The 26574-nt window shown below is 44.2% G+C and overlaps 1 protein-coding gene across 2 annotated transcripts in view; it reads right to left on the reverse strand.

The window, feature by feature from the left end:
- Positions 1 to 686: 686 nt before the first annotated feature.
- Positions 687 to 26574, reverse strand: part of XIAP (X-linked inhibitor of apoptosis) — a 550605-nt gene continuing 524717 nt past the window's right edge. For both annotated transcript variants that reach the window (XM_086918504.1, XM_086918505.1), the window contains exon 7: positions 687 to 10741. In XM_086918504.1, the coding sequence (XP_086774630.1) occupies positions 10542 to 10741 (200 nt within the window). In that variant the 3' untranslated portion in view covers positions 687 to 10541. The remainder of the gene's footprint in view (positions 10742 to 26574) is intronic.

Genomic DNA, 26574 nt, shown 5'->3' on the forward strand with positions numbered 1-26574 from the left:
TGGAACAAACTTTGATCTACCTTTTAGTAAATAATCCTTTTATTGATTAGTAAGCATTAATGTCTAGAAACCTGCCTTGACGACCTGGGGGATGTTCCAGAGACCATGAGTTACTTAGTCTGCATCATTTAACCTTGGTGAATTTTTTTTACATACCTTTAGAGAACCATGAAAATGTGCTGAGTTAATCCAGGAAGTAAACACCACGTGCAAGACCTCCAGGTTGATTTCTCTTGGAACTTTTTGCCACAAAAAAATACTTCATCAGTACCTCATGGTATGGGTATACATCTTAGTGGATCCCTTTTGAGTAAAGCATTCATCCTTACCCTGCTGGAAGGTTTATGCAGGTTACTTCAGTGGCGAAACAACCTCGGTAGCTACGAAATCCTTTGTCCCGCATGGAGTTTCTGGTACCAAAACTGAAGGCCTCAGTGGAAGCTTTACACAAAAACTCCATGGGGATCCCAGTCCAGACCTTGCGATCAAATTCATTTTACAGCTGAAGTTGTGTTCTCAAAGCTCTTTACAGAAAAATTAGATTTTCTACTTAATTGTGTGCCCCTTGTTACATTAACACATCTGTTACTTTTTCTCCTTGATTTACTAATATGTCGGTGTACATTTTTACAAGCATTTAACATGAGCTCATTATACAAGACAGAAATAAATGTGGAAAAAACACATTGTCAGTAGATAAAATATATTTATTTAATAGTTTACACAAACACACACATGCATATCTCAAGATTATTCCTGCCTCGAATTAGTTACATTCAAATGTGTACATTTCTATCCATACAACAGCAGCCTACAATTAAAAATCTGAATAATGGTTGGTCCTTAAACCAGTAATCCTTTATACAGCAGGATACCTCATAGTCACAGCCCTAACCATTCGAGTGTGTCTGGTTCTTAAGAATATTATAGCTACTTTACATTTAAAAACTAACACCGCTTCCCTAGGATGTGATCCAAATGAAATAAACTACAAGGCCAACTTCAAAATTTCTGGTTGGCATACTATATGCAACTGTGATTATGCCCATGTACAACTTGGGAGGAAAGCATAGTTAAAAACAGTTAAGGTCAACTGAGCAGAATTTTTCCTCAGTAATGCGAAAGCTACAACAATTTCTTGAAGCTGCTCGGCAAATAGTTTACTCCAAATGTATGGCATAGCAGAGTACCATAGCAGCAAAGGCAGCCTACTAGGGAATGTAAGCAAGGTTATTTAATGGAAAAAGTAAGTTAAGAAATGCTCTCAAGAAAGATTACAAGTGAAAGGGATGCAGCTAGTCGCCTAGATGTATTGAGAATCTCTGCTCGGCTCCCTGGCTGCAGTATTGCTACACATCCTGACCCCCAAGGACGGAGGTAAGCACTGGAGATGGGTGCCTGACCACTGGTGGACCCGCTGCGCAGCTCCAAATTGACTTTTGTGGAGTCGCTACACAGTAAAGATGCAGGGGGTGATGGAAGGTAGAGGCTGTGAGGGAGCCCAGATGACAGCCCTGAGTGGTGAAAAGTGGAAAGCTGGACCCGCAAGAAGGAGGAAGAGGAGGAGCCGTGGGCAGCAGACACCTGTACCACCCCTCCATTCCCCCCCACCTGCCTCCCAGCCCGAGACGGTCCTTGGAGCACGCAGGAGGGAAGGAATGTTCCATTTCCACATGAACTGGAGTATGAGCGTGCCTGCCCTGGAGCTATTGCAGTTCCAATGCATTAGAGGCAGGTGTGCAAGCTGTCCAGCCTGACAGCTGGGACCTAGACTCTTCTTTTTTGTAGACTTGACCCTGTGGGATCCCACACACATGGAACCTTATGACTGGCAGCCTGATTCAAGGGGGCCTCATTGTGCGAGGGGCCACCTTCAGAAGCCAGTTAGCTTCCATTGAGAGTACATGAGTGACGTAGTTTGAGCTGGGGCCTGATCATGGACCCCCGCAGGGCAGCAGTGGGATATCGATCTGGTTGAGTACTGCTGTGAGAAGAGTGATTAATGCCTGAACATTGCTTTGAGATCAAAACGGACACCGCCGAGCCAGTCTTTCATACACAGTGTATGGCCTTCTGAAGCCATTTTGCATAAACTATCTGGCTAAGACAGTAGCTCGATTGAGTGCCGGAAAAAACGGAGGTGTGGATCTGCACGAGTCTGCTAACCAGACAAGAGACTGCTTATTGGCGCTCCCGCCTGAGTACACTCCTCGTGCAGTCGAATTGAACTATGGGTCACCTTCATTGCAGGGGCGCTGGCAGTTGGTAGTGTTGCACACACAGTTAGGGTGAACAAGTGGGGCAGTCGGTGTAGGAGACTGATGATGTTCTATTGAAGGGCAATCCTGCAACAGTGCTGACATTGCTGAACCATTGGTGGCTAGCTTGTACTGTTAGTCGGATCGGAGACCACAAATATAGCTGCTCTTAACTCTACCATGGGTAAAACACACAGGCAAAATGAAGAAGTGGCGGCTGAAACCTCTGGAGACAAGGGGCAGGATAATCCACACCAGGGGGAGCTGAGAATGCAGGATTCCCAGGTATCAATGGTCAAGTTGGAAGCCATTTTGACAGTGACTAGCTCCACCAAGGATGGCCTGGAAAGAAACATTGACACACTAGTGATTGATGTGAAGTTACTCAGGGATGATCATAGAAATATGGTAGTTCATGTGGAGACAGCTGTTTCTGACATTGCAACAGACAGCTACCCTCAAGAACCATATGGCATAAATGTCAGCAAAAACTGCCATATTGTAGAGTGAAGTGGACGATCAAGAAGGGTGGGCCTAATGAAATTATATCCAAGTGGTGGGCCTTTCAGAGTTCACTGCGGGAAACTCCTTAATCTCCTTTCTGGATCACCTACTACAAGAGGTGATTGCATTTGAGGGTCTGTCCAAGTTCTACCCGCTGGGCAAAAAGAGCATATAAGGTCCCTAAGTGCCCATCTAAGCCTGGCGCAATACCATGACCGGATGTGGTGCGACTACTCCAATTTCGAGACCACGACTACATATAGCACCAGGCTCGCTTGGCTGGTCGTAACCCAAAAGACAATGCAGTGGTTACATATTACCGAATTTCACTACAGTAGTGCAAAAGCAGTGTGCATAATTTCTGGCAGAAAGAGATGCTTACAAGAGCTTGGGTTATTGTATGACCTGCTGTTTCCATCTCGGCTATGAGTTTGAGTGGAAGGGAGGGTGCACTTTTTTACTAATCTTAAGGACGTGCAGCAATGGTTCGACATGCACGACGCAAGAGGCACAAAGGACACAAGATACAGAAAAGATGTTGCTTTAGGCATGGCAGAGGACTGTGACCTACAAGGCAACAGGCTGCTGGTGGAAGGGTACAAGCAGTTGCAGCAACACGTGGGAGTCCTAGAAATAACTTCATGGAAATTGTGAAATTGGCACTCTGGCTCCAGTGTGGATAGCACAACTGAACCTAACATTCGCGAGATCATGCCTAGGATTACTCCACGGAAAGAGGATGTTATTATATGAATGAGAGTTACTTGCCCTCTCATAGCTGGCGGCGCCTCTGATGGCCGTGCCAGAGGGATACACTTTTGAACAATATAATATAAGGCCATATATCAAAAGACGTGGGGCACAGATCGCGTTTCTTCAGGAAACGCATTTTTTCCAAGGAGGGGTTACAGCTACATAGGAGATGGAAGGGCCAGGTGTGCTACACAACCTATTTGGCACATGTCAAAGGCGTGCTGATCTGAATAAGGCTGGGGTACCCTTTAAGTTTCTGAATGAGATGGTTGATCCAAATGGAAGTACGTGACAGTGGGTGGCAGACTGGAGAGTAAAGATGTAGCGCTGACAAACATATACACACCAAACATTGAAACCCAACTCCTTGCTAATATTTATAAACATGAACAGTATTTAGAAAGCCTTGAGAAAGATGTTGCAAGGTGAGCAATCGGTGGTGATCGCTACCGAGAGCTAAAGAGGAACGCATGGTTCTAGTGGAGAGATTGAGATTCGATTATAGAGCGTCATCTGTCACGATCGCATGAGGAGAGTGACACAGCTGGTTGCCTTTTTGCGCAGCTGGTGAATCAAGACAAGAGAAGCACTCCGATATTTAACTTAACTTGAGTTCAGTTGCACAGGTGGTGGTAAATGCGAAGATTAAAAAGCATTATGAAGGGCTGTATGCAGCCAGGGAAACTGGGACTGAACAGGCATTGGGGTATTATGCACTGGCAGCTGAGCTACCACTGAGCTACCAAGGCTTACACAAGCAGAAGCACTTTTTTGGGAGCAGATATGGAGGTAAAAGGCGGCAGTGGAAAAAATGATTAGAGGGAAGGTTCTTGGTATGGATGGCCTGCAGACTTGCATTGATTCAGTCACTTGCAGGTAGACTGAAGTATACAATGAATCAGGAACACATGGATTTCTTCCGACCTCCATGTTCAAGGTATTTATAGTCTCCCTGCCAAAAAATACAAAGATAAAATGCAAGTTCCTTCCTATAGGCCAATGTCAATATTAAATGTTGACTACAAGATGCCAAACTAGATCCTGTTGCGCAGACTCCTGCTGAAATAAGGCCAGCTTGTCAACCCCGACCAATGCTGGTTTATCCCTAAGTTTAGCTCCTCAATAACTATTAGGTGACTGTTCCAGGTACTAGATTACATACTAAGAGGTCATCCAGGAGCCTGTTGCTGTCAATTGATATAGACAAGGCATCTGATTCTCTGTAGAAGTACTCCTTGTATATCACAATGCTTTGCATGGGTTGGGACATGGATTCCTGACCTGGACCAAGTTACTATACACGAACCAGACAGCAGAATGGGTAGGATTATCTGAGCCTTGTTCTATTGCTAGCGACACGAGGCATTGATGCCCCCTTCCCCCTTTATTGTTGCAATAGTGGTTGAGCCATTGGAGCGGACACTAAGCCATAGACATTTGTTGCAGTTAATAACTACCCACTCTACACAGACTATATGCTCCTATATCTCAGCTGCGACAAGTCTGATTTTAGAGGCGCAACTGAGGCTCTCAGGCACTTTGGCATCTTCCCTGGATTAAAAATCAACTCCGAGAAGTCATGTGGATTCTCGATGGGGGCCATGCCTGGCAATGCTAGACCTAGTCTACAGGATAGCTCCTTTAAATGGGAACCTTTCACGCTGAAATATCTGGGATTTAGGAATAAGAGGGATGAAGATCTAGAATTACAGCTCTCGGATTCCAACTGGAACACTATCCTAGCTCGCTCCCCCAAAGTATCCAGAAACACTTGCTTTAAGCTCATTTGATCTCACTACTTCCATAGGAGCTAATTCACACTGTGGGTTTCCATTAATAGGGCACTGAATTTTTTCACATGGCTTGGAGTTGCTCAGAACTATTGTCACTATTGGAATATGATCCTTCTGCATATTTCCTAAATCTCCAGTAGTATGCCTTATGGGGCACCTTCCACACACCAAAGCGAGCGCAGTGACTAGTAGGTTTGTTGATCTGGCACTCATACTGGTGAGACGTAGATCTACATGAACAGAAAAGTGTGATGGGTTCTGTGGAAATGGCGTACAGAGCTGCAAAAATGGGCTACGTACGAAGTTAGTGCACTTAAATAGGGGAAAAAACTGGGGCTGTGCAAGAATAGCACAGGAATAGGATGCGTTGATTGAGGTCTGTTCTATTTTTGGACTGTGCTGAACAAATGTTGGATAACACCAGAAGACTATCTGCAAGATTTCCAGATGGGAACTGAGGAGGGTGGTGGTGATGCCTTCTTTCTCTTATGAGTGCTGACCCTCGGTATAGAGGGGCTGTGCGAACATTGCCACGTCCCATAACCATCCTGCCTCAAAGGAAGATTAATCGAATGAGAGCCCACTAGGTAACACAATTCCTTTAGTCACTGTTATGTTTAAGAAATGTGTTTTATGTTTAACGACCAATTCACACAGATCTGTATGCAGCTCTTTATCTGTACAATGACACATAGTACGACTATGAGCTTTGACTGCACAGCTTCCTGATGTCTACCAAGCTGTCAGACATTTACTAAAATAATAACAAATGTTTTAAGTACGATTACAAGGTACATAAGACAAATTAATTTCATTACTGAATTTGGAAACTGTGAAACCTGAACATCGTGGCATCTGAGACCATCTGAACCTGCAAAGACCACATTTTCTTAACCACAACGAATTAGCAGAAGCAACCATATGTGAAGGACAATAAAATAATTGAATTACCTAGGGATCTTATAAGGATCTTACGTTGTGATGCTGGAACCAGAACATATGGGTTTCAGCTTGTTTATTTTTTTTCAATTCGTATTTTGGAGGCACAAATATATTTTAAGGTGATAGATATACTCTCTCACTGTGAACTTAGGAGATTTGGTATGCTCTTCAATATTAGTTATCATAGACCTGCCTCAGGAAGTGCATGTATGAGAACTACATTACAATGAAGCAATACCTGCAATAATCTCAGTTAGTGAAAAAGATACCTTGTACTTAAATCAAGGGATTTTGATTTATTTTCAATTTTGTGAAAGCCCTCCACGACGCAAGACCAGCATATCGGAACCAGCGCCTCTCATTCCACATACCCATCAGACACCTCCGCTTCGCCCAACTGGCCCTGGCCACCGTCCCACGGATCCACAAGACAACCGGAGGAAGATCCTTCGCCTACCTCACCGCCAAGACCTGGAACACATTGCCTCTCTACCTCAGGCAATCCCCACTGCTAAATGAATAAAAATATGGGGTGACTTACATTATAACTTCACAATCGAATGTCATAGTACATCCTGAAAAATAAACTTGCCACGTTTTAACTCAAAGCCAGTAAGTCATGAGACGTTGACACGGGATCAGCTGCACTGGAAATGGGACAAAAACAAGTAGGCCCATTTATCTGCGTGCCATATGTGCAAAAGAAATCAAGCCCTTCCTTTCCAAACTAATGCCACGTGGGATGCTAGGCAGGCAGCCAAATGTAGCACCTGGGTCTGCCTAGTCTGATACTGTAATTGTAGTCTTACCCATCGTCCCTTTAAAGGGGGTGGGAGGTGAGAAAAGAAGGGAGATTCGATCAAACAGGTTGTACTCGAGAGCCATTTAACGATACAGCTAACCACGATAAAGCAAACTTATATGTGTAAAGCATACAAAGATATTACACACAAGGTATCGTTTTACTAGGCAAATCCCAGCTATGTTGGAGAGAAATAGTGTAAAGATGAATCAAGTACGCACTATCCCTCCCCCACAGCCGCTCATTTGATTACAAGAGAAACCATTTTCTACAGCAATGAACAGCACAAACATTGTAGGTGTTAATTATTTTACCTAAAGCGATTTAGAACGTTTTCCTGCTTGTGTTTTTACAGACAGCTGTAAAGTCTTTTTATGCCGCTGGAACTGCGAAATTGAATGGACTCTATCAAACGGCTAGTCTAAGAATGGGACACACTCTCTTGGTTAACGACTGCAACGGGCAGATCTGGCATATTTTACAACATTTTGCTTAATTATTCAAATTGACCCGACAAACCAAAGTTAGGAAACTGATTTAGTGCAACAGCGTTAAAGGGACGTTACCCAATGTACAATATGCATTTGTTCCAAAGCTCAACTTTAAGATGATACATTCGCTACAGCAAAAAATGACATTTACACAGTCATATCCAACAATTATGGCCGCTTCATGGCTTTTAACAATTAATTTTAGATATTAAGTCAGTGTCTGGCCGTGTGAATTGCGATCATCATGGGAGCTACCAATTTAGCAGCACTTTCGTGTTTGCCCCATGCTAATGTCCTTCACAATCATAAATATCATAATTATATGAGGCGAGTACATTGCAATTATAGCAAAGTTACCAAAACAATCAGACTCTTCGATCATGAATACATTGTGTCATATTAAACCTTTAGTAGTTATCACATCCTTTAGATACTCAGATGAGGAACAAAGCAGTCAGTATCATTTTCTTCTCTCCAGTCACCTAAATTTCAAAATGCAGTTCTAGGTCAGTGGCCTGCTCATTTTGCACAAACGCAGGGGAATAAAACCAACATTCAGGACTAGGGGTTAAGAAGGGTAATTCTTTCGGGTGCAAGGAAAACGCTTATAAATACAATGCTGGAAACTTGATCGGTCACCTGGGAGTCAATTGCAGTTTGTTAGTGGCAAACGAAAGTAACATTGTATTTACGGAAAGCAAGAAGCAGGCTAATAATACCATAACACATAATTATTTGTGTTGCAAGGTTTTTAAAATCACAGAAACAAAAAAAAACCAAAGGTCATAATATAATGATTTTAAATATTGATCAAACGTTTATGAATCATTGTCATGTCCAGGCAGATTTAATAAAACCCAAATAAATTAGTCCACTCTTACCACCTCTATGAACACACACAGGCATGGCACATATGTTCACTCGCATACAAAACATGCACCTACATAGGTGCGCACGCACGCACAAACACACACACATAGCATATCAGAAAACTCACCAATGGACTAATACTTTAAATAAGACTGTCGCTTGCAGTACTAATTACTTCTAAAACATTTACAATATATGTTGGCATTGGAATAAATGTCATATTCAAGATATTTAAGATATATTCTGCACAGTACATTGGTAATGTGTACAGAAAGCATCAATTTAACCTGCAAAATTTGCACTTCAAGAGTAGATTTCAAAGACTTGAAACATGACCTCTCCAGTATTTAACCCTTACTACATATTGTATTAATATATCCACCTCGTGACTTCCAATGCAGGTTCTTCTATTCTTTATGTGGTTACTTTAATACCTCTACTGTATAATGCAAGTTTGAGAGCAGGATCTCTGGTGTACTAAATTTTCACAACAAATATAACATTTTTTGATATATACATAATCTTTAATGATAACGCGCTGTTTTCTTCAAGAAAATCCTCAGATGAACTTACAAAAGCAGACATTTGTCACTTTAATCACTGAAGTGACAGCTGAGCTATCTAAGTATCCGGAAATGCCTAAAGATCATTTAAAGTGCCAATAGTATTTTAAATCACACAGAAAATCATAACCAAACAAACATACAAAATTAAAACCCATTAAGAGTTACAATAAAATCTGATAGGTACATGGATAGTCTACCGAAAAGAAGCAATGTTATTAATCTACGAAATTTGCAAACATAACAACTTTAACTTCTCCTCTGATTTAAATAGTTTTTATGGTGGTCTAAGTTAAATGTTCATACACTGATGACAGCAGCTGCAGGTACGTAACATATATATAAATATTTGGAACTGAAAATATTTATCTGCATTTACATTGAAAAAATAGAAATATTGTGGTGAAGTGCACTTCAAGTGGAGGTAATCACTAGAAGAAAAAAAAGGGCTAGTACATTTTAGATGAACTAGCTTGTTTACCAGAAAATCTAAAATGTAATGGTTAGACCAGGACCTGCGAAATACTTGAAAAGGTCTGAAACGCCTTGCGAAGGCACATGCCGTATGATTTTTATTCCTACAAACACAGATAATGTAATCATTATCAAACACACTGATGAGTACATCTAACAAAAAGATCTTCAGGTGCACTGGGGAATGGAATCACATGTAAAAGAAAATGTTGAGTATCATTATGTTTTATATATATTATTTTACAACACTATTGTGAATTACATATTTTAAAAAACGAGCAAGTATCAGAATTGGCCTCAATGACTCCATCTACAGTTGAGGGTGCGCACACACACACAGCGCACACACACACACACACGGAACCATCATGGTATCTATTGAGATATGTCTTGTGTATGCTTGGGAAGGTACATTTATCATCAGGCGTTCACACTGAACAGGAAAGTATTCAGCGACTGTTATACATGCTGTAGCATAACTAGTGCTGAATTACACACAACTGTGGCAAAATGGCTACCTAGGGTACTACTAGTGCACATATAGTTTATTAAATCGAACAACACTTAATCTTCTTGTTTGAGCTTTTAAGGATCACACAAGAGACACTTGCCACGGAAATCAAAAATATTTTACACTACAAATCTACTTTTTTTAAAGCTTTTATGCAGCTGTGCTTTCAACTGAATATTTCACAGCACTGATGCTATACGTCTGCATTCGAACACTGATCTTTCATAATTATGTCATAAAAACCGAATATAACTATTCTATTTAGCCTAGGAGAGCTAGAACAAAATAAATGCACAATCCAACCAGATTATTATTTTGTTTTAGTCAAAAGACTTTTTAAAGGGACAATAGGTTAGTTTTTTTAAACATTTCTTGTCACACCTTTTATGAGATGTAAAAAAAATAACAAGATGAAAACTGTGTACACCCACTTGCAAGTTTAGTATTTTATGTTTTTTTATATAACGAAGGACAAACGTTTGTATTTCAAATTATAACGATTAGCATCAGAAAGGAGGACTGAAAAGGATTTCCAATTTGTCAGTTTCCACCAATGCGATATACAGATTTACTACAAAGATTACGACATGAAAATCTTCTGTCTCCTTTGAATGATGGTACAACATATGGGGCATTTACTTATTGCTTCTGCGCACACACTGCAAGTAACCAGATGACCACATGGAATAAAAACCACCGAGATACTTTTGTCCATACAGACTTTGCAAATCTTCTCCTCCTGCAATCGTCTTAGGGTTTCTTCAATATCATTTTCTTTTTCTATGAAAATAAATTGAGAAAAGATCAGTTCTACCTGACATGTTTGGTCAAAAACATAATTCTCCCGAATTAGTTACGTTTCAAATTCAAACAATTACCATTCTAGACAGAATCAAGGCACATAAATCCTTGGGCACCTGTTCCACATTTCAATTCTTCTAAGCTTGCCAAAGCGGATTATTAGACAAGTATATTTAGTTAAGGTCTATTGTAATTAAAGTGTCTTCCAATTAAGTTAGTGCTGACTCTTCATTTTAAAATTAGGAAACGCATTATGTTTTAGACAGGATAACTGAATTTAAAGCTCACGATGAATAGATAAAAGTGGCAAACTACCGTGGCAAATTCTCTCTTGCATTAGTTTTAACATTTCACCATGACACCCTCTACTTCCACATCATGATGTCGCATACAATTTTGACATGGGAAAGTATGTGCAACACCTGAATTACCTACCAGAATTTGCCTGCTGTATGGTGTCAGTCACCTGGGCACCGCAGTGACTCAACATTCTATCCCACCATGCACAAAATACATTCATACATCGCACTAATAGGCAGCGCCCCGATGAGGTCACACCACCGTGATATAAAGAAGTGCTAACTCTGCTGCTGGGAGCACCAATGTTAGCCAGCAGAGTTAAGTGCACTGTACACATTAGATCCCTGCTCTTATATGGACATAACAAATTAACCCACAAATGAAAAATCGGTTCCGTCATGGCCGCCCGACGCTCCTGCGCGGCGCGAATTCCGCGCCTGCGCCGAGCGTTCTATTGAGCGGGCGGGGCCATGACGGAACCGCTCCGTCATAAGCACAGCGCAACCGATGCTGGTGACGGAGCGGTTCCGTCACCAACATGCGCCCGCCGCATTTCCGCCCCGCCCCCTTAGCACTGCGGCGGAATAGCCGCCGCAGTGAAGGGGTTAAAATAAATCAATCACTGGCAACTGGCTTTACCTTTAGGCTTTGCTATTTCAGATGTATTCGCTTTGCTGATGGTTTTTGCTAATGCTGCTCAGTATCGGCAAAAAACAACCCCCTTTCCACCCAGCTCCCTCAAAAATATATTGCACATGCATGATGAATGTGTGCTTGTATTACCACGTATACATATCCATAAGTGAGGCTATGACAGTCTTAAGAGGAGGGTGGTTTGAGAAATGATGCCCAAGCTATGTACCAGTTCGATATATTTGATTTTAATCAGTACTGATACCAACATTGCTTTTATCTGTTTTGACAGAAATTCGGGGGACAAGGATCTCGACTGGAGGATAGCCACCACTTACTATAAAATCACAAGGGGCAGAAGAACGTTCTCCTTATGATGCACCACCTTCCCCCTCTTTTTGTAATATTTTTTATGCACTAGGCCTTATTGATTTAACGACAAAACCAGGTTTCTATAGTCTGTAGATTTGGTGCAATTGATTGTAGATACTATACCTTGATCTCTTATCAATTATAGAAAAGTACTATACCTCCACTGCCAAATTACCTTTTGCAATTTCTGACTCATCCTTTGACCTGGACAAATGTAATTAAGAGTACTTGACTTGACATCCCTGTATAAGAACTGGGCCAAGCGAATCATGGGTACTTTACCCAACATCATGTTCTGGACCTATACCGTGAGCCTTCCGCATTTATAGATCTGGGCCAATTACACTATGGATTCCATATCCTGTAAGTAATAATCGCATTCTGAAATAATAGTCTGTCATTAAATATACGCAGAATTTTGACGCATTTGTATCCGAAGTGTACAGTAATGCTGCTGAATCTGCAACTGAAATTTATAATGCAAGCTGACCTTAATAAACGTATTACAATTGTGATCATGAAAATCAATCCTCAGTTACACAATGTTAATTTAACCATTTATGTTCATTAATAATGACAAATGAATTGTTATGAATTTTCACTTTACTATATATTTTTTCTGTTTAGAACGATAAGTTTGATCAATTTCACGTATTTACCCATACAGTCTGTTAACTATTTCCATTCAACAAGCTGTGTCATGAATGACGCTATGGTTACTTGTATCCTTGAACTTTGATCCTGGTCATGTGACCACGACCCAGTGAGAGGTCGAAAAGCGTTGTTTGTTTTTGTGCCATTAAACAACAAACTTTGTAAAACTCTAACTTGGAGTGGCTCGCTTTTCTCATTAGAATTCATGTGAGGGAACACTTCTGCTATATATATATATATATATATATATATATATATATATATATATATATATATATATATATATATATATATATATATATATATATATATATATATATATATATATATATATATATATATCCAAACAGCTTGAAAAATGGACTGCCGTCTTGAGGGATCCGTCATAGGAGGGACAAGCCAAACCTCCTTGGGTAATATCCAACTACCACTCTGGTGCGTTCGATCACCAAACAGAGAGACGGACTCTTTTGTTGATTTAAGCCACTGCCGGCCGCAGTAACCTATTTATTCATCCATAGAAGGTGCAATAAATCAAAGAAATGACGTGTTTCGGCCACCGAGGTGGCCTAGCTCACATGGATATATATATATATATATATACATGTATATATAGACATACATATACACACACACACACACACACACACATTGCAACGCTCCGGGCCTCTGCTGCTACACCAGCGCACTCGGTAGCGGGTGCTGGAGACGCGACGGCAAGCTCGAGTATACTGTAAGGCTCAAAAGAAATAGCAGCACTAGCGATGGTGGGTAAATCTTCGCTCGGATTTATTAGGCACAGAAATATTCAACACAAACACGTGTTAGACTGATGAAGGCGTACCGCTGAAACGCGTTTGTGTTGAATATTTCTGTGCCTAATAAATCTGAATGAGGATTTACCCACCCGAGACAAAGCTCAATTCTCCTGTTCCGGAGCCCCTGACACTTCAGGGCAGCCTCAATGACAACAGGCACGGAGCAGCCTGTCCATAAACACCTAAAAACAATTTGAGGCTCATTACTGGAAATGACGATTTATTTAGTATCCAGGCAAACATAGCATGCTTCCCCTTCTAACGTTTCGACCTGGGATGGCCTTGCTCACAGGTGGGAATCATTTTGCAAAGTGCGCTCATGCGTGCTTTAAAAGAGTAAAACATCATGTGACTGCATGTTGTGAAATACAAGTCCCATAGTGCTTTTAAATCATCATTGTAATGTATAGTAGTCCTCGTATAACATCACCATAGTGGAAACTTTTTAGCACAAGCACTACTGTTATTACAAAGTCTTGAAAGCAGTCAGGTGAGTTAAAAAGCGTAATGCAATTATTTCATCTGGTCTGAAAAACTGCATACCAGTACGAACAAAATAGGATGTTCTCCCTCTCGAATCCCTTCCACACGCACCTCTTTTCACTTCATTAGTGGTTCCTTAGTAGGTCAAGTGCGTGTGTGGGTTATGCTCCTCCATTAATCACACAAAGCTCATCACCCCCCCCCCCCCCCCCCCCAACCGGAGGAGCCTGTCCATAAACACCAAAAAACAATGTGAGGCTCATTACTGGAAATGACGATTTATTCAGTATCCAGGCAAACACCGCATGCTTCCCCTTCTAACATACTGTGGCATTAACCTTCAGCTTTGCCCTCTCTATAGGAGAGGAAGGCCAACTATGCAACATTAAATTGGCTGCCCTGGATACAGAGAGACGTAAAAGAGGTACTACTGAAAAAGGGAGAAACTCATTTCGATACAATGCTCCTACGCAAACGATGCCTGGACAAGGATAGTAAGTAGCAGGACGACGACCCTTGAAAAGATATTACTGACACTAGATCTAGACACTAGGAGCTTTTTTTGATGAACATGTTTTTATTGATTTTCCATACAACATGAATGAATGAAAGAATGCATTTTTATTAATCAGTTAATTAAAACTTAGTTAAAAACACCAGTTAAAATAGAAAATACAGTAAAAAGACCATCTATTGCGTTTAACTCTGTCTTTTTCATTCACTAGTTAAAATCGTTTAATAAACATTGTTGCCCATTTGAGACCGTTGCGATTTATAACGCATTATTGTTATGTTAGTGCAGTTGTAAGAAAAGTACTGGGTGCATTAGCAGAGAGTATAAGTGCAGCACATTCGTGTGTGCTGAGCCATGAGCAGATCGACGGGTCATTGAATAGGGCGCTGAGAGAAAGTGCTTAGTGCATGCATTAAAACAGGGGAGTGGATGCGGAGCCATGAGCTTATCAGAGGGTCACAGAGTAGGGGTCTGAAAGAAAGGGCTTAGTGCATGCATCAAAACCGGGAGTGAGTGCTTGCCCGTATTAAGTGCTTTCAGACCCTAGCTGCCAATGGTTAGATCAGTTTGTGGAAATAGTTGGCTGAGAGGGAGCAAATGGGAGAAAAAGCTGGAGACATGAAGCAGTTGACCGGGATCTGGAAGGCACACCAAACGCAGTCCCCTAGGGCTATTGTGTGGACAGGTTGCTAGCAGAAGTGAGCATTAGATAGTGACCGTGCTTTTTTGGGGCCAGCTTGGTCAGTTTTGTTTTGGCCATAGTCATAAGTTTCAGTAATTTCCAACTGAGCATTAGATCCTCTCTCCTTGTAGGCAGGCCGTAATTGCCTACCTGAATGTACTAGTTGCAAATCTTATAAAGTGCTGTTTCAGCAGACCTCTTCACTCTGGCAGTAAGGCGTGGCAAATGTCTTCCGCCAAGAAATCAAAAGCAGTCTCAGTAGCATTTCTTCCCCAGACCGGGTGGTTGCTACATGTAGGGAAGCAACCTGACCGATGGTTCAGCAGCCTTAGTTTTGCCTTTAATCCAAACAGTTCGGCAAGGTATGGTTTGACTTTAAGAGCCCGTAGGAGCCTACGGTTATCCAGGCATGCAACCTTTTTAGGTCGAGGACCATAGGCTGCGCTTGCGCAGCTCGGTCCGAAGATTTTATGTTTTTTTAGTTAGGGGGCTTGAACCCGCCCCTCTTCTCCATTGGCTGGCTTCCTAAACGGAGGCCAGCCATTGGAGGAGAGGGGCATCAATCGGTTCAAGCCCCGTCTTTTTCGGATTCGGGGGAGTGTTTTTTGCGTTCTTTCTATCTGTGACGTCATCCGTCACTCAGCAAAAAACACGCCCCCGATTCCGAAAATTTCGGACCTTTGCAGCAGCCATTTTTTTGTTGTTGTTTGGCCCCATTTTGGTGTTCTGCTCTATGTGTTTCACTTTTAGAGGTAAGGGGCTGCTGGTGGGCTCAGGAATGCTCGGATGTTGATGTGTGCGAGAGTATCTGCGAAGTTTCTATGTGTTTATGATGAGCCTGTTGCTGCAATTTATTCCCTTTGCGTGAGACCTTTTTGTCGCCATCCTTTGCGGCAGCCATTTTTTTGTTGTTGTTGTTGTTTGGCCCCATTTTGGTGTTCTGCTCCATGTGTTTCACTTTTAGAGGTAAGGGGCTGCTGGTGGGCTCGGGAATGCTCGGATGTTGATGTGTGCGAGAGTGTCTACGAAGTTTCTACATGTTTATGATGAGCCTGTTGCTGCAATTTATTCCCTTTGCGTGAGACCTTTTCCGACCTTTTCGGCGTTTAGTTTAGGGAGCGACGGCACTTCAATTAGACGAACATCAAGCAGGTAAACCGCCTCTTGCATGTTTGGTGGTGTGTGGGAGGGTGGGTAGGTGGGTGGTGCCTTTTTATAGACTATACATTCTAAAAGGATCGCACCGAGACAACTACAACTCGATTTTCTGAGTCGATCTTTAGATGGTCCTCCATTATTTACCCTGAACACCCAGAATCAGTAGTAAAATAAATCACTTTTCTTTCAACGTTACACTTTGAGCGATTTATGCTCCGAGGTTGGATAAGCTATTAAGGAGGAGGGAGGCGTGTGTGACTGTGCTCGCTTTAACAACACCGACGAGGCCTGCAAAAGTTGCTGCCTTAGGCGTGCGCTTGGACCACAACCTGTTCTTTAAAGAGACAACACAGCTGGATGCTCACATTGCTCATATTATAGCGCGTTTCTACTGAAACATGCAAAAGGGATTTTATTTCATAGACATGTCAAAATAAAAGCGTTGGTTGTGTCATTTAACATGCAGACATACTATGAGCGTTTGTGTGCTTGTGAGAGAGAGCGTGCCAGCGCATGTGTGCTTACGGATTACAAGGGGACTCCATCTGCAGGTGACCTCTTTCTGCATCGGTCAGTGTGTGTCTGATTACCTACATATGAGCAGCTAGTTCTACCACTCTATCCATACATATAACCACCCAGCAATTTACTAAACGTGGAAGAGGGGAGGCTGTGTCGCACTGGGAGACCTGCACACAGACGGACATTTCATTGCGAGGTAGGAAGCGATGGAAAACTTGAAGCAGGGACGGTACCTCCTGTGAGCAAACATTTCTGCCACAGCCTGCGAAACATAGCCCGACTTTCCGAGGGAACCTCGACACTTGCAGACACTAGAGGCATTTTTAGTTCTGGGGTGGGGGGTTGGGGGAAGGGGGGGCAGAGAAAGTATCTCACCTCTAAAGGGCACTACTTGACAAGCCTCCTAAACCACCACTGAAAATAAAGGAGAGGTGGCCGGAAGCAATGGCTGAACCAATTTACGTTCTATCCTGCTAGAGATTAAGTCTAAAAAGCTCCATACGCTGTGCTTGCTTCCCTGCCCCCTGGCTGTGCTTGCTCCCCTGCCCCCTCGCTGTGCTTGCTCCCCTGCCCCCTGGCTGTGCTTGCTCCCCTGCCCCCTGGCTGTGCTTGCTCCCCTGCCCCCTGGCTGTGCTTGCTCCCCTGCTCCCTGGCTGTGCTTGCTTCCCTGCCCCCTGCCTGTGCTTGCTTCCCTTCCCCCTGCCTGTGCTTGCTTCCCTGCCCCTGGCTGTGCTTGCTTCCCTGCCCCCTGGCTGTGCTTGCTTCCCTGCCCCCTGGCTGTGCTTGCTTCCCTGGCTGTGCTTGCTTCCCTTCCCCCTGGCTATGCTTGCTTCCCTGCCCCCTGGCTGTGCTTGCTTCCCTGCCCCCTGGCTGTGCTTGCTTCCCTGCCCCCTGGCTGTGCTTGTTTCCCTGCCCCCTGGCTGTGCTTGCTTCCCTGCCCCCCGGCTGTGCTTGCTTCCCTGCCCCCCGGCTGTGCTTGCTCCCCTGCCCCCTGGCTGTGCTTGCTCCCCTGCCCCCTGGTTCTCCTGCCCCTCGTTGTGCTTGTTCTCCTGCCCCCTCGCTGTGCTTGTTCTCTTTGCCCCCTGGCTGTGCTTGCACTCCTGTGTGTGGCTCTGGGTGTGTGTGGGGCTCTGGGGGTGTGTGTGGGGCTCTGGGGGTGTGTGTGGGGCTCTGGGTGTGTGTGTGGGGCTCTGGGGGTGTGTGGGGGGCTCTGGGGGTGTGTGTGTGGCTCTGGGGGTGTGTGTGTGGGGCTCTGGGGGTGTGTGTGTGGGGCTCTGGGGGTGTGTGTGTGGGGCTCTGGGGGGGGGGGTGTGAGGGGCTCTGGGTGTGTGGGGGGCTCTGGGTGTGTGGGGGGCTCTGGGTATGTGGGGGGCTCTGGGTATGTGGGGGGCTCTGGGTGTGTGGGGGGCTCTGGGTGTGGGGGGCTCGGTGTGTGGGGGGCTCTGTATGTGTGTGTGGGTGGCTTTGTGTGTGTGGCCCTGTGTGGGTGTAAATGCAATATGTCATGCATTTGCGAGTGATTAAGCTATTGGCATTGTGAGGGCCTAGTGAGGCCTGGTCGATGCGGAGCAGAAGGGCCTGGGGCTATTGATGTTCAGTAGCACCCGCGCGCGTGCAGACATGACGGCGCAAGGAGACACCAGCCAATAAAGGAAGAGGCACCTCAAGGAGGGGATGGAGGCGCCAGGCCAGAGGAGAGCGCAAGAAACCAGCAGTGGGGACTGCAGCAAGAGAGAGCCCGGGCCTCGTGAGGCCTAGTTGGTGTTGATCGAGGTGCCTGGGCCTAGGGCTCATGACTTTAAGCAGCATCCTCAAGTGAGTGGAGGGGGTGCTGAGCAGCGAGACCCGACCCCCAGAAGTGGGCGAGGGACGCATGTGAATAGGCACACAACGGCCTACGGAGCACCAGCCATTGAAGGGACGCAACATTCGACCGAGGTGAGAGAGGCGCTGGGTATTGGTGTTGTGGCCGCCACTGCCGGAGTGCTGGTCAGAGAAGTGCAGCAGCAGCAGGGGGCCGGGCAAGAGCCCTGGCAGCTGAGGAAGACAGGGGGAACCAGCAGACTAGAGATCAGGAGAAGAAGAAGTGGCCTATGGATACCCTGCAGGAGATGACAACTACGCAGAGGGCAGACGGCTGAGAGTGCTCTGAACACAGAAGGTAGCAGTTGTAACACAAGTGAAGTGAGGAGGCCCACCTCCAGACAGAGTGTGCATGGTAAAGGGGACAGACCCCCGAAAGCAGAAGTCGACAGAGTGAAGTCACGACATGGGCACAGATGAAGAACCAGTCCCTGAATTGGTTTGAGGCAGTGTTGAGGCGAGACTGGCCTGAGAACCTGGCGGGGGTTTAAGAGGGCGATGATCCAGGAGCAGCATCAGAAGAGGCAGAGGCAGCAGGCAACCGATCTGGCCACCGTCTAAGCTTAAGCCGACAGTGAAGTTGCCCTCTATTAGGTGAGGTGGAGTAGGGAGCGGCCCGAGCGGATATAGAGGAGAGTTTGGGAGATAGAGGGCAGGGCCTCTGGCACAGCAGGAGACCTCTCAGGTCCTCGAAGCAATAAAGTGCTGGAGACTTTCAATTTTCGGAAGTAGGAGTGATGGGGCAAGGTTTCATTTTCATTTCATTTCAATCTTTATTCGGTTTAAAAAACCTTGTAAGATACAATACATAAAAAAATCACGATACATCATTATAATACATAGTAAATAGCAGCAGTGGGTAAAAATTTATCATCACATCTTGTTTGTGCAAAATACGCAAAAGTCATCCACTAGTTCCTGGTCGGTCCCCTTTCTATATGGAGCACTAACTAATTATACACAGAGGTAAAATAATAAATTAAATATCTGTTATGTTTAAAAAGTGATATACACCATAACAATAAGACAGGCAGCATTATACTAACAGACAATCAATAACATAGCCCCTTTATATTTAAATTCTCTGATTTTTCTTTTTCCTAATCAAGGCAACACATAGGAAAAAACGACTTAGGCTAAACACAATCGGTTGTGCAGTATCACCTTTAAATATTCTTAGACCAACCTTGGTTTGTCTAAGGCCTAGCCTATTACAAATCGGCTTAAGCCATTTTTTCCTTGCTTTAAGGTATGCTGGGCATATAAATAAAACATGGGACTCATCTTCTTTCACCCCCATTTCGCATGACTCACATATGTTAGAGCCCGCAACCCCAGTCAATCCCTTATTACAATTCCAGCCAGTTGTTCTATCTTTTAATGGTAAAATGCCATAGCGGAATTTTAGGTGTAGGCTTTTAGCCAATGGAGGGTGGATTTCGTCCATAAAGGGCTCTAATTGCATGTTCATTTTAATTTCAAAAATTTTTGAAGTTGAGTCCCTGTTCTGGGATTTGCAAGCACTGAGTCTCTAATATAGTCCCAGTACCTTTGCTTCAAGATGTGCTTTGAACTACTTGTAAGGGAATCGGGGTCAAACCAGAAATCGCTTAACCCTAATTTTTCGAACCATTTTTTGACGTACTCTAGCCATGGCAAAGGCGTGATGTTCTTTATTGCCAATATCTCTTGCAAAGCTTCTCTATAAGCAGCCAGCTCCTCCGTGGACCACAGACGGACCCAATAGAGTAGCGGGCGAAGAGAAGCATAATCATCAGTACGCCTAAAATTAAGGTCCCATAATATGGGCGTCATTGGAGTTGACCCAGGTATCCCTAGAAGTTGCCTAATAAAGGAATTTTCTCTCACTCGGAAGGTATCCTTTAAAGCATAAGCCCAAAGGTCCGCACCATAAAGTGAGGAAGATTGCACTTTATATTTGAATAATTCAATAGCCGGTGAGACCGCTTTGTAATGGCTATTCTTGTGTTTCCTTAGGATTGGTGCCTGATTTTGGGTTAGCCTTAGTTTTGAATTCTCCAATTGCATTTTCCATGTGACGTCACTGTCTAAAATAACGCCCAGGTATTTAAAATTAGGGACTTCTTCAATAGGTTCGTTGTTTATTTTAAAAACCTTATTAAAACCTTTGTGGGGGTTGATTGTCATGATTTTAGTTTTTGAGGAATTAATTTCTAATTCTTTATCATGACAATACAAACTGAATGTATTTAAAAGGTTTTGGAGCCCCCTAGGTGTCTGAGAGATTAAAATTGTGTCGTCTGCGAATAATAGTGCCGGAACGGCTTGCCCACTCAATTTGGGAGAGTCATGCTCGCAGCCCAAAAGAGTATCAGGGATGTCATTGACATATAGAGAAAATAAGGTAGGTGCCATTACGCACCCTTGCCTTACCCCTTTTGCTATCTTTATTTTCTCAGTGACTTCTCCATTCGGTCCCCATCTTACACGTGCATAATTGTTCTCATGGAGTCTAATTAAAATTTGAAGGATATTTCCAGGGACACCCATTTTATTTAATGTCTTCCATAGGGCTGCCCTAGGAACCATATCAAAAGCTGCCTTCAAATCAACAAAAGCCACGTATATATGGGAACTCCTTATAATGGTATATTTCCAGACTAAACATAAAAATCTAAAAACCTGGTCAACAGTACTTATCTTACATCTAAAACCTGCCTGATATTTTGTAAAAATAGAGTGCTCTTCAATCCAGGAGGTAAGCCGACCAAGAACCTGTCGTGCAAAGATTTTTTGTAACACATCAATAAGGCTGATAGGTCGGTAATGCGAGGGATTTGACCTATCACCCTTCTTGAACAGAGCCACAATCTCTGCCCCCTTCCAAGTTTCCGGAATAGCAGCTCCTTGCGCGATTTCGTTGGATAATAAATTGATATAAGGGGCCCAGATGTAGTTTTAGTGTTTCCAAAGATCACCTGGTATTCTGTCAGGGCCTGGTGCTTTCCCTGACTTAACGGCCTTAATTGCAGAGATAGTTTCTGTTAAAGAGAATACAAGAGGTACATCATGCGCTACCAAGGGGGCCTGCAAACTGTCCCATCCTCCACTTTCACCTGAGCTTGTACAAGAACATAGCATAGTGAAGTGCTCGACCCATATCTTTTCCTCTAAAAATTTATCTTTACATTCTGTCACTCCCCTCGTGCCTCTAGCAATGAGGCTCCAAAAAGTGGTTTGATATTTGCATTTACATGCATCCAGTAAATCGGACCAAACCCTTTCGTCCCATTCCTTCTTGGCCTTTGATAAAATTCTTTTGTACTGTGCTCTCTTAGTTCTTACGATGTCCGTTGAACCCCCCCTGACTGCTATAATTAAATCTGTCTTGGCTTTCCGGCAGTCCTGGTTGTACCAGGTAGCCCCGGTTTGTTTGTTCTTTTGGGCATTGTGAGGTCTTTTTATTGCCCTGGTCAGGATCCCGCCAAGTTGGTTAGTTAAATGTTCATGGGATTCTATCAAACTAAGATTTTTAGTGACCGTGCTATTACCTAAGAGAGAGGACATATGATTCACAAAAACATTATAAATTTGGCTAATGATTTTGGAATTGTCTAGTACTATTGGCCATTTCAGGGATCTGCGATTGTTTGCCACTAGAGGATCTTGTGGCAAGGACATTGTACTATTAGCGCTTTTATCAGGGGTTTTAAAAGTCTGGGTTTTGACAGATAAAATCAGAGGATAGTGGTCGCTTTCCGTGCGATCGTCTACCAGTAGATCGATAATCATAGGCCACAAATTCAAAGAGACTAATAAATAATCTAAGTGGCTGGAGTGTGCCCCTCTAATAAACGTCGGTCTACTGGGGCAGTCTGAGGGCAACCGCCCATTACATGCACGTAAGCCTGATTCTAATGTCAAATTCAGTATTTGTAAGGCGCTCACTGAGCAGGGTGCTTTGTACTTTGTATCTACTAAGGGAATGTTGTTTACCATATCCTCATCCTTATGGATGTCTTCCAGTCCTATTATGGGTTCAAAGCCTCTGTTAAAATCACCGCCTATAATCATTTGTGCATTTTGATCAAATCCCGCCACAAGGTTGCTCAGCTGGGTTACAATAATTGATTCTTTACATGATCGATGAGGTCTATTGTAAACATTGATCACGTAAGTGCAGCGACCCTTTGTGTCTTTTAACTCGAGCAATAAAATGTCGGGATTATTAATGTCAATTTGCTTAATGGATAGGCCACCTGTGATTTTCACCCAAATTGTTAGTCCGCCAGAGGGTCTCCCCCCGTTTGTGTTTACTGCGGGTATAAAAAAAGATTTATAATTCACCTTATAGTAGTTTTCGAGCCCCCATGTCTCCTGGAACATAATGATATCCCCACCTGAAATGTAGTCGTGCCAGGATGGGTCTAAAAGGTTTTTTTTCAGACCTGCAATATTCCAGCAGATGATTTTTATGCTTCCTAAAGCCCCTTCTGTTTCTGTTACCTGGCAAGGTGGAGTTGCCCTAGGTATCTCTGGGAGCAGTTGTTGTGTTGTTGTTTCAACAAGATGTAGTGGCTGTTGCAAGATTATATTAGGTGCAATATGCTTTGAATTGGTTTCAAGACATGAACTAGGGTATGTGTGGTTGATGCTGCTTGGCGTTGTCAGGGCCCTACCCTCAAGTCAGTCGCAGTCAGCTAAACCAGCTAGAGCTGCAAACCTATTCGACGTGCTAACTCCCAAGTTATAGGATGGAGCCCCAAAGCCCCAACCATTTGTGGGGGCATTCCATCTAGGTGCAGGGGTAATGGGAAGGGGTGGGTTCTGAAAAGGGCCCAACCATCCTCCGTTGAAGTCAGTATTACCTATGGGTGCTGGGGTATTAGGATACAGTACATTCTGCTGCATACCTGGCCATCCTCCATTATATTTAGCATTTCCTGTAGGCCCACAGTTGTTAGTTATAATACCAGGCCCTCGTCTGCCCATTTGATTCCAATTTTGCCCTGGGGTAATGTTTGGGAAAATATTGTGGTGGTATGGTAGCCATGGGCCTGCCCTACTTTGAGGAGCGTAATTCATGTCAGGAGCTGATAAACCCCCTCCCCAACCATGATCTCGCATTGACCAAACAGTCTTCCGGGGTTTTTGGTTATTGGCTTTTTGTGAATCAGTGTAGAAAAATTCTAATGTGAGAGGGATTATAGAGCTACTTCTTTTTTGTGGTGGAAGGATATTTTGCAAAATATCAGGAAGAGCAGCTGCGGTCGAGAAATTTAATATCACACAGTCGCCCTTCCATTTTTTTTGCTTTTTTCCTATCCAACCTACCCTCCTTGCTGTTTTGATTTCATCAGCTAACCTCTGTTCACCCCCTGTGCTAGCTTCATATTATTTGAAAGCCAATATAATGCCTTACTTTTAAGTGATGAGGCTGACTCAGTTTGGTCCGGTAATAGGGTTGGTGTATTGGCTAACACTAGCACTAACGGTGCAGCTTCAACTACAAATTGTGTCTGGTTTTCATCCAGACTAGTGGGCACTGTAGCGTGTGTTGAATCAATTTGTCGGACAGTTGGGGCATCTAATGGCAGGTTATTAATATTTTGACTAGAAGTTTGTGGGTCTTCTACAGGGGTTGCCCCTGGAGGAATGACATCTGATGTTACCCTAGATTCACTATCATTCCCTGGGGGATCATTGCCTTTATTAACATTACTTAAGGCATTACCTATTGCATCTACTAAAACATTTTGAGTGCTTCCAAGTTTCTTTATCTCTGCAGAAAGTTTGTCAATCTTGCTAATAAGTGGCTTAACAATTGTCTGTATTTTTATTTCTAACAGCTCTGCTATTTTCGACATTAGGTCCTCGTCCAAAAAGTCCCTCAAATTATTAACCTCCTTGATCTGGCAAATGTTTTTGTCCTTTAGTGGTGATATAGTCTTGTTTTTTCCAGAACGTGCCCCCCCACGTTTGCTTTGCAATCTACGACTGGCTCTGACTGCCCTTGAGGACTGCTTGGCCGGTGGATCATCCTCCGTATCTTCTTTATCATTGTTTTCTTCATCCTCAATGACTAGCTGTGCATCGGAGTCAATTACCGCATGTTGTTCAGTGTCCCCCACATTCACTGTACTGACATCAGTGTTGATAGTGACTGGGGAGGCTGGTGCATGTAAATCGTTGTTAGAGTCTAGCAGCAGTGACTCATTGATTTGCGAGGAAGTGGGTGGGCTCATAGGAGGAAGAATAGGGGACTGGGACAGACCTAACGATTGTCTTCGTTCGCTGTTTATTTTGCTAACCACTTGGACAAGGTAATTTTCCATGGTGTTCTTTGGTACTTCGAGTGCCGTGTGTGTATTTTTTTTGCGCATAATTTTGCAAGGTGTATGAAAGTCTTATACCCACTGTGCAGATAATTGACAAAATGTCACTTCCAGGATAAAAACAAAAACTAAAAAGTCTTACTTCAAGCTTGTGCAGATATCAGGTTGACTCCTTTCCACATTCGTCAGTGTAATGGCGTTTCCCGTGGACCCCCTTCCTAAGCCAGGCTCCTGGGCGATTCGATAGAAGCTGTATGGCCTGCTTACCGACCCCCGTCTGGATAGCCTGTGCGCAAAGAAGGCGGACAATCAACGTCTGGAACGCCACTGCTTGATATGATCACTCACACGATGGTTTCCTGGTGCACAAGGATGTAAAATTAGAGGGGTGGCCTAGCCTGGCCGACTTGTGCCGATGAGGGCCGTAGAGGGCCCGCCCTTTGCCCGGGCTTCGCCCCGGGCGTCCCGCTCGCTTCCCGCGACGCGGGTCTCCTCATCCTTTATGCCTGCTTCCGCGCTCTTCCGGCGCGTCCCGCGTCACTATCGCGCGCCGCCGCGATGCCTGCCGGGAGTTGAAGTCCTCCCGGAGCGGCGGCGCAGTTTTCTATGCCCTTGATGACTCTTGGCGGTGGCGGCTTGGGCGTCGTCTCTGCGAGTGCTTTTCCTGGCCAATTTGGACTCTCGGCGGTGGCGGCAGGTAAATGGCTTTCCCCCGCTCTGCCGGTCTCCTCGTCCTTTATGCCTGCTTCCGCGCTCTTCCGGCGTGTCCCGCGTCACTATCGCGCGCCGCCGCGATGCCTGCCGGGAGTTGAAGTCCTCCCGGAGCGGCGGCGCGGTTTTCTATGCCCTTGATGACTCTTGGCGGTGGCGGCTTGGGCGTCGTCTCTGCGAGTGCTTTTCCTGGCCAATTTGGACTCTCGGCGGTGGCGGCAGGTAAATGGCTTTCCCCCCGCTCTGCCGGTCTCCTCGTCTTTTATGCCTGCTTCCGCGCTCTTCCGGCGCGTCCCACGTCACTATCGCGCGCCGCCGCGATGCCTGCCGGGAGTTGAAGTCCTCCCGGAGCGGCGGCGCGGTTTTCTATGCCCTTGATGACTCTTGGCGGTGGCGGCTTGGGCGTCGTCTCTGCGAGTGCTTTTCCTGGCCAATTTGGACTCTCGGCGGTGGCGGCAGGTAAATGGGGCAAGGTTTCATAAAAGAGACTTGCTCGGATGCAATCCTCTCAAATAACGTGTAACATTGTAATCAGCATGTTTGTAAATACAAATATTGCATTATATACTTTATACAAAATCTAGGGGAAGCTTGCCTATGTGTTTTATTAAGAAGTAACCAGAGTGTCTTAAACTGACTGCCGAAAACGCGGGAATTTTCTGCGCATGCGTCTACTGCATCTACGTGGTATGACGTCCTTTGCTTTGGAGGGAAAACCTTGCAGCTGCGCAATAGCTATTAAGATGGTCGCTTGAAACGTACATGTTAATGCACATGCTATGCTT

This window comes from Lissotriton vulgaris, chromosome 4_1 (assembly GCF_964263255.1).
Source record: "Lissotriton vulgaris chromosome 4_1, aLisVul1.2, whole genome shotgun sequence".
Lineage (NCBI taxonomy): Eukaryota > Metazoa > Chordata > Amphibia > Caudata > Salamandridae > Lissotriton > Lissotriton vulgaris.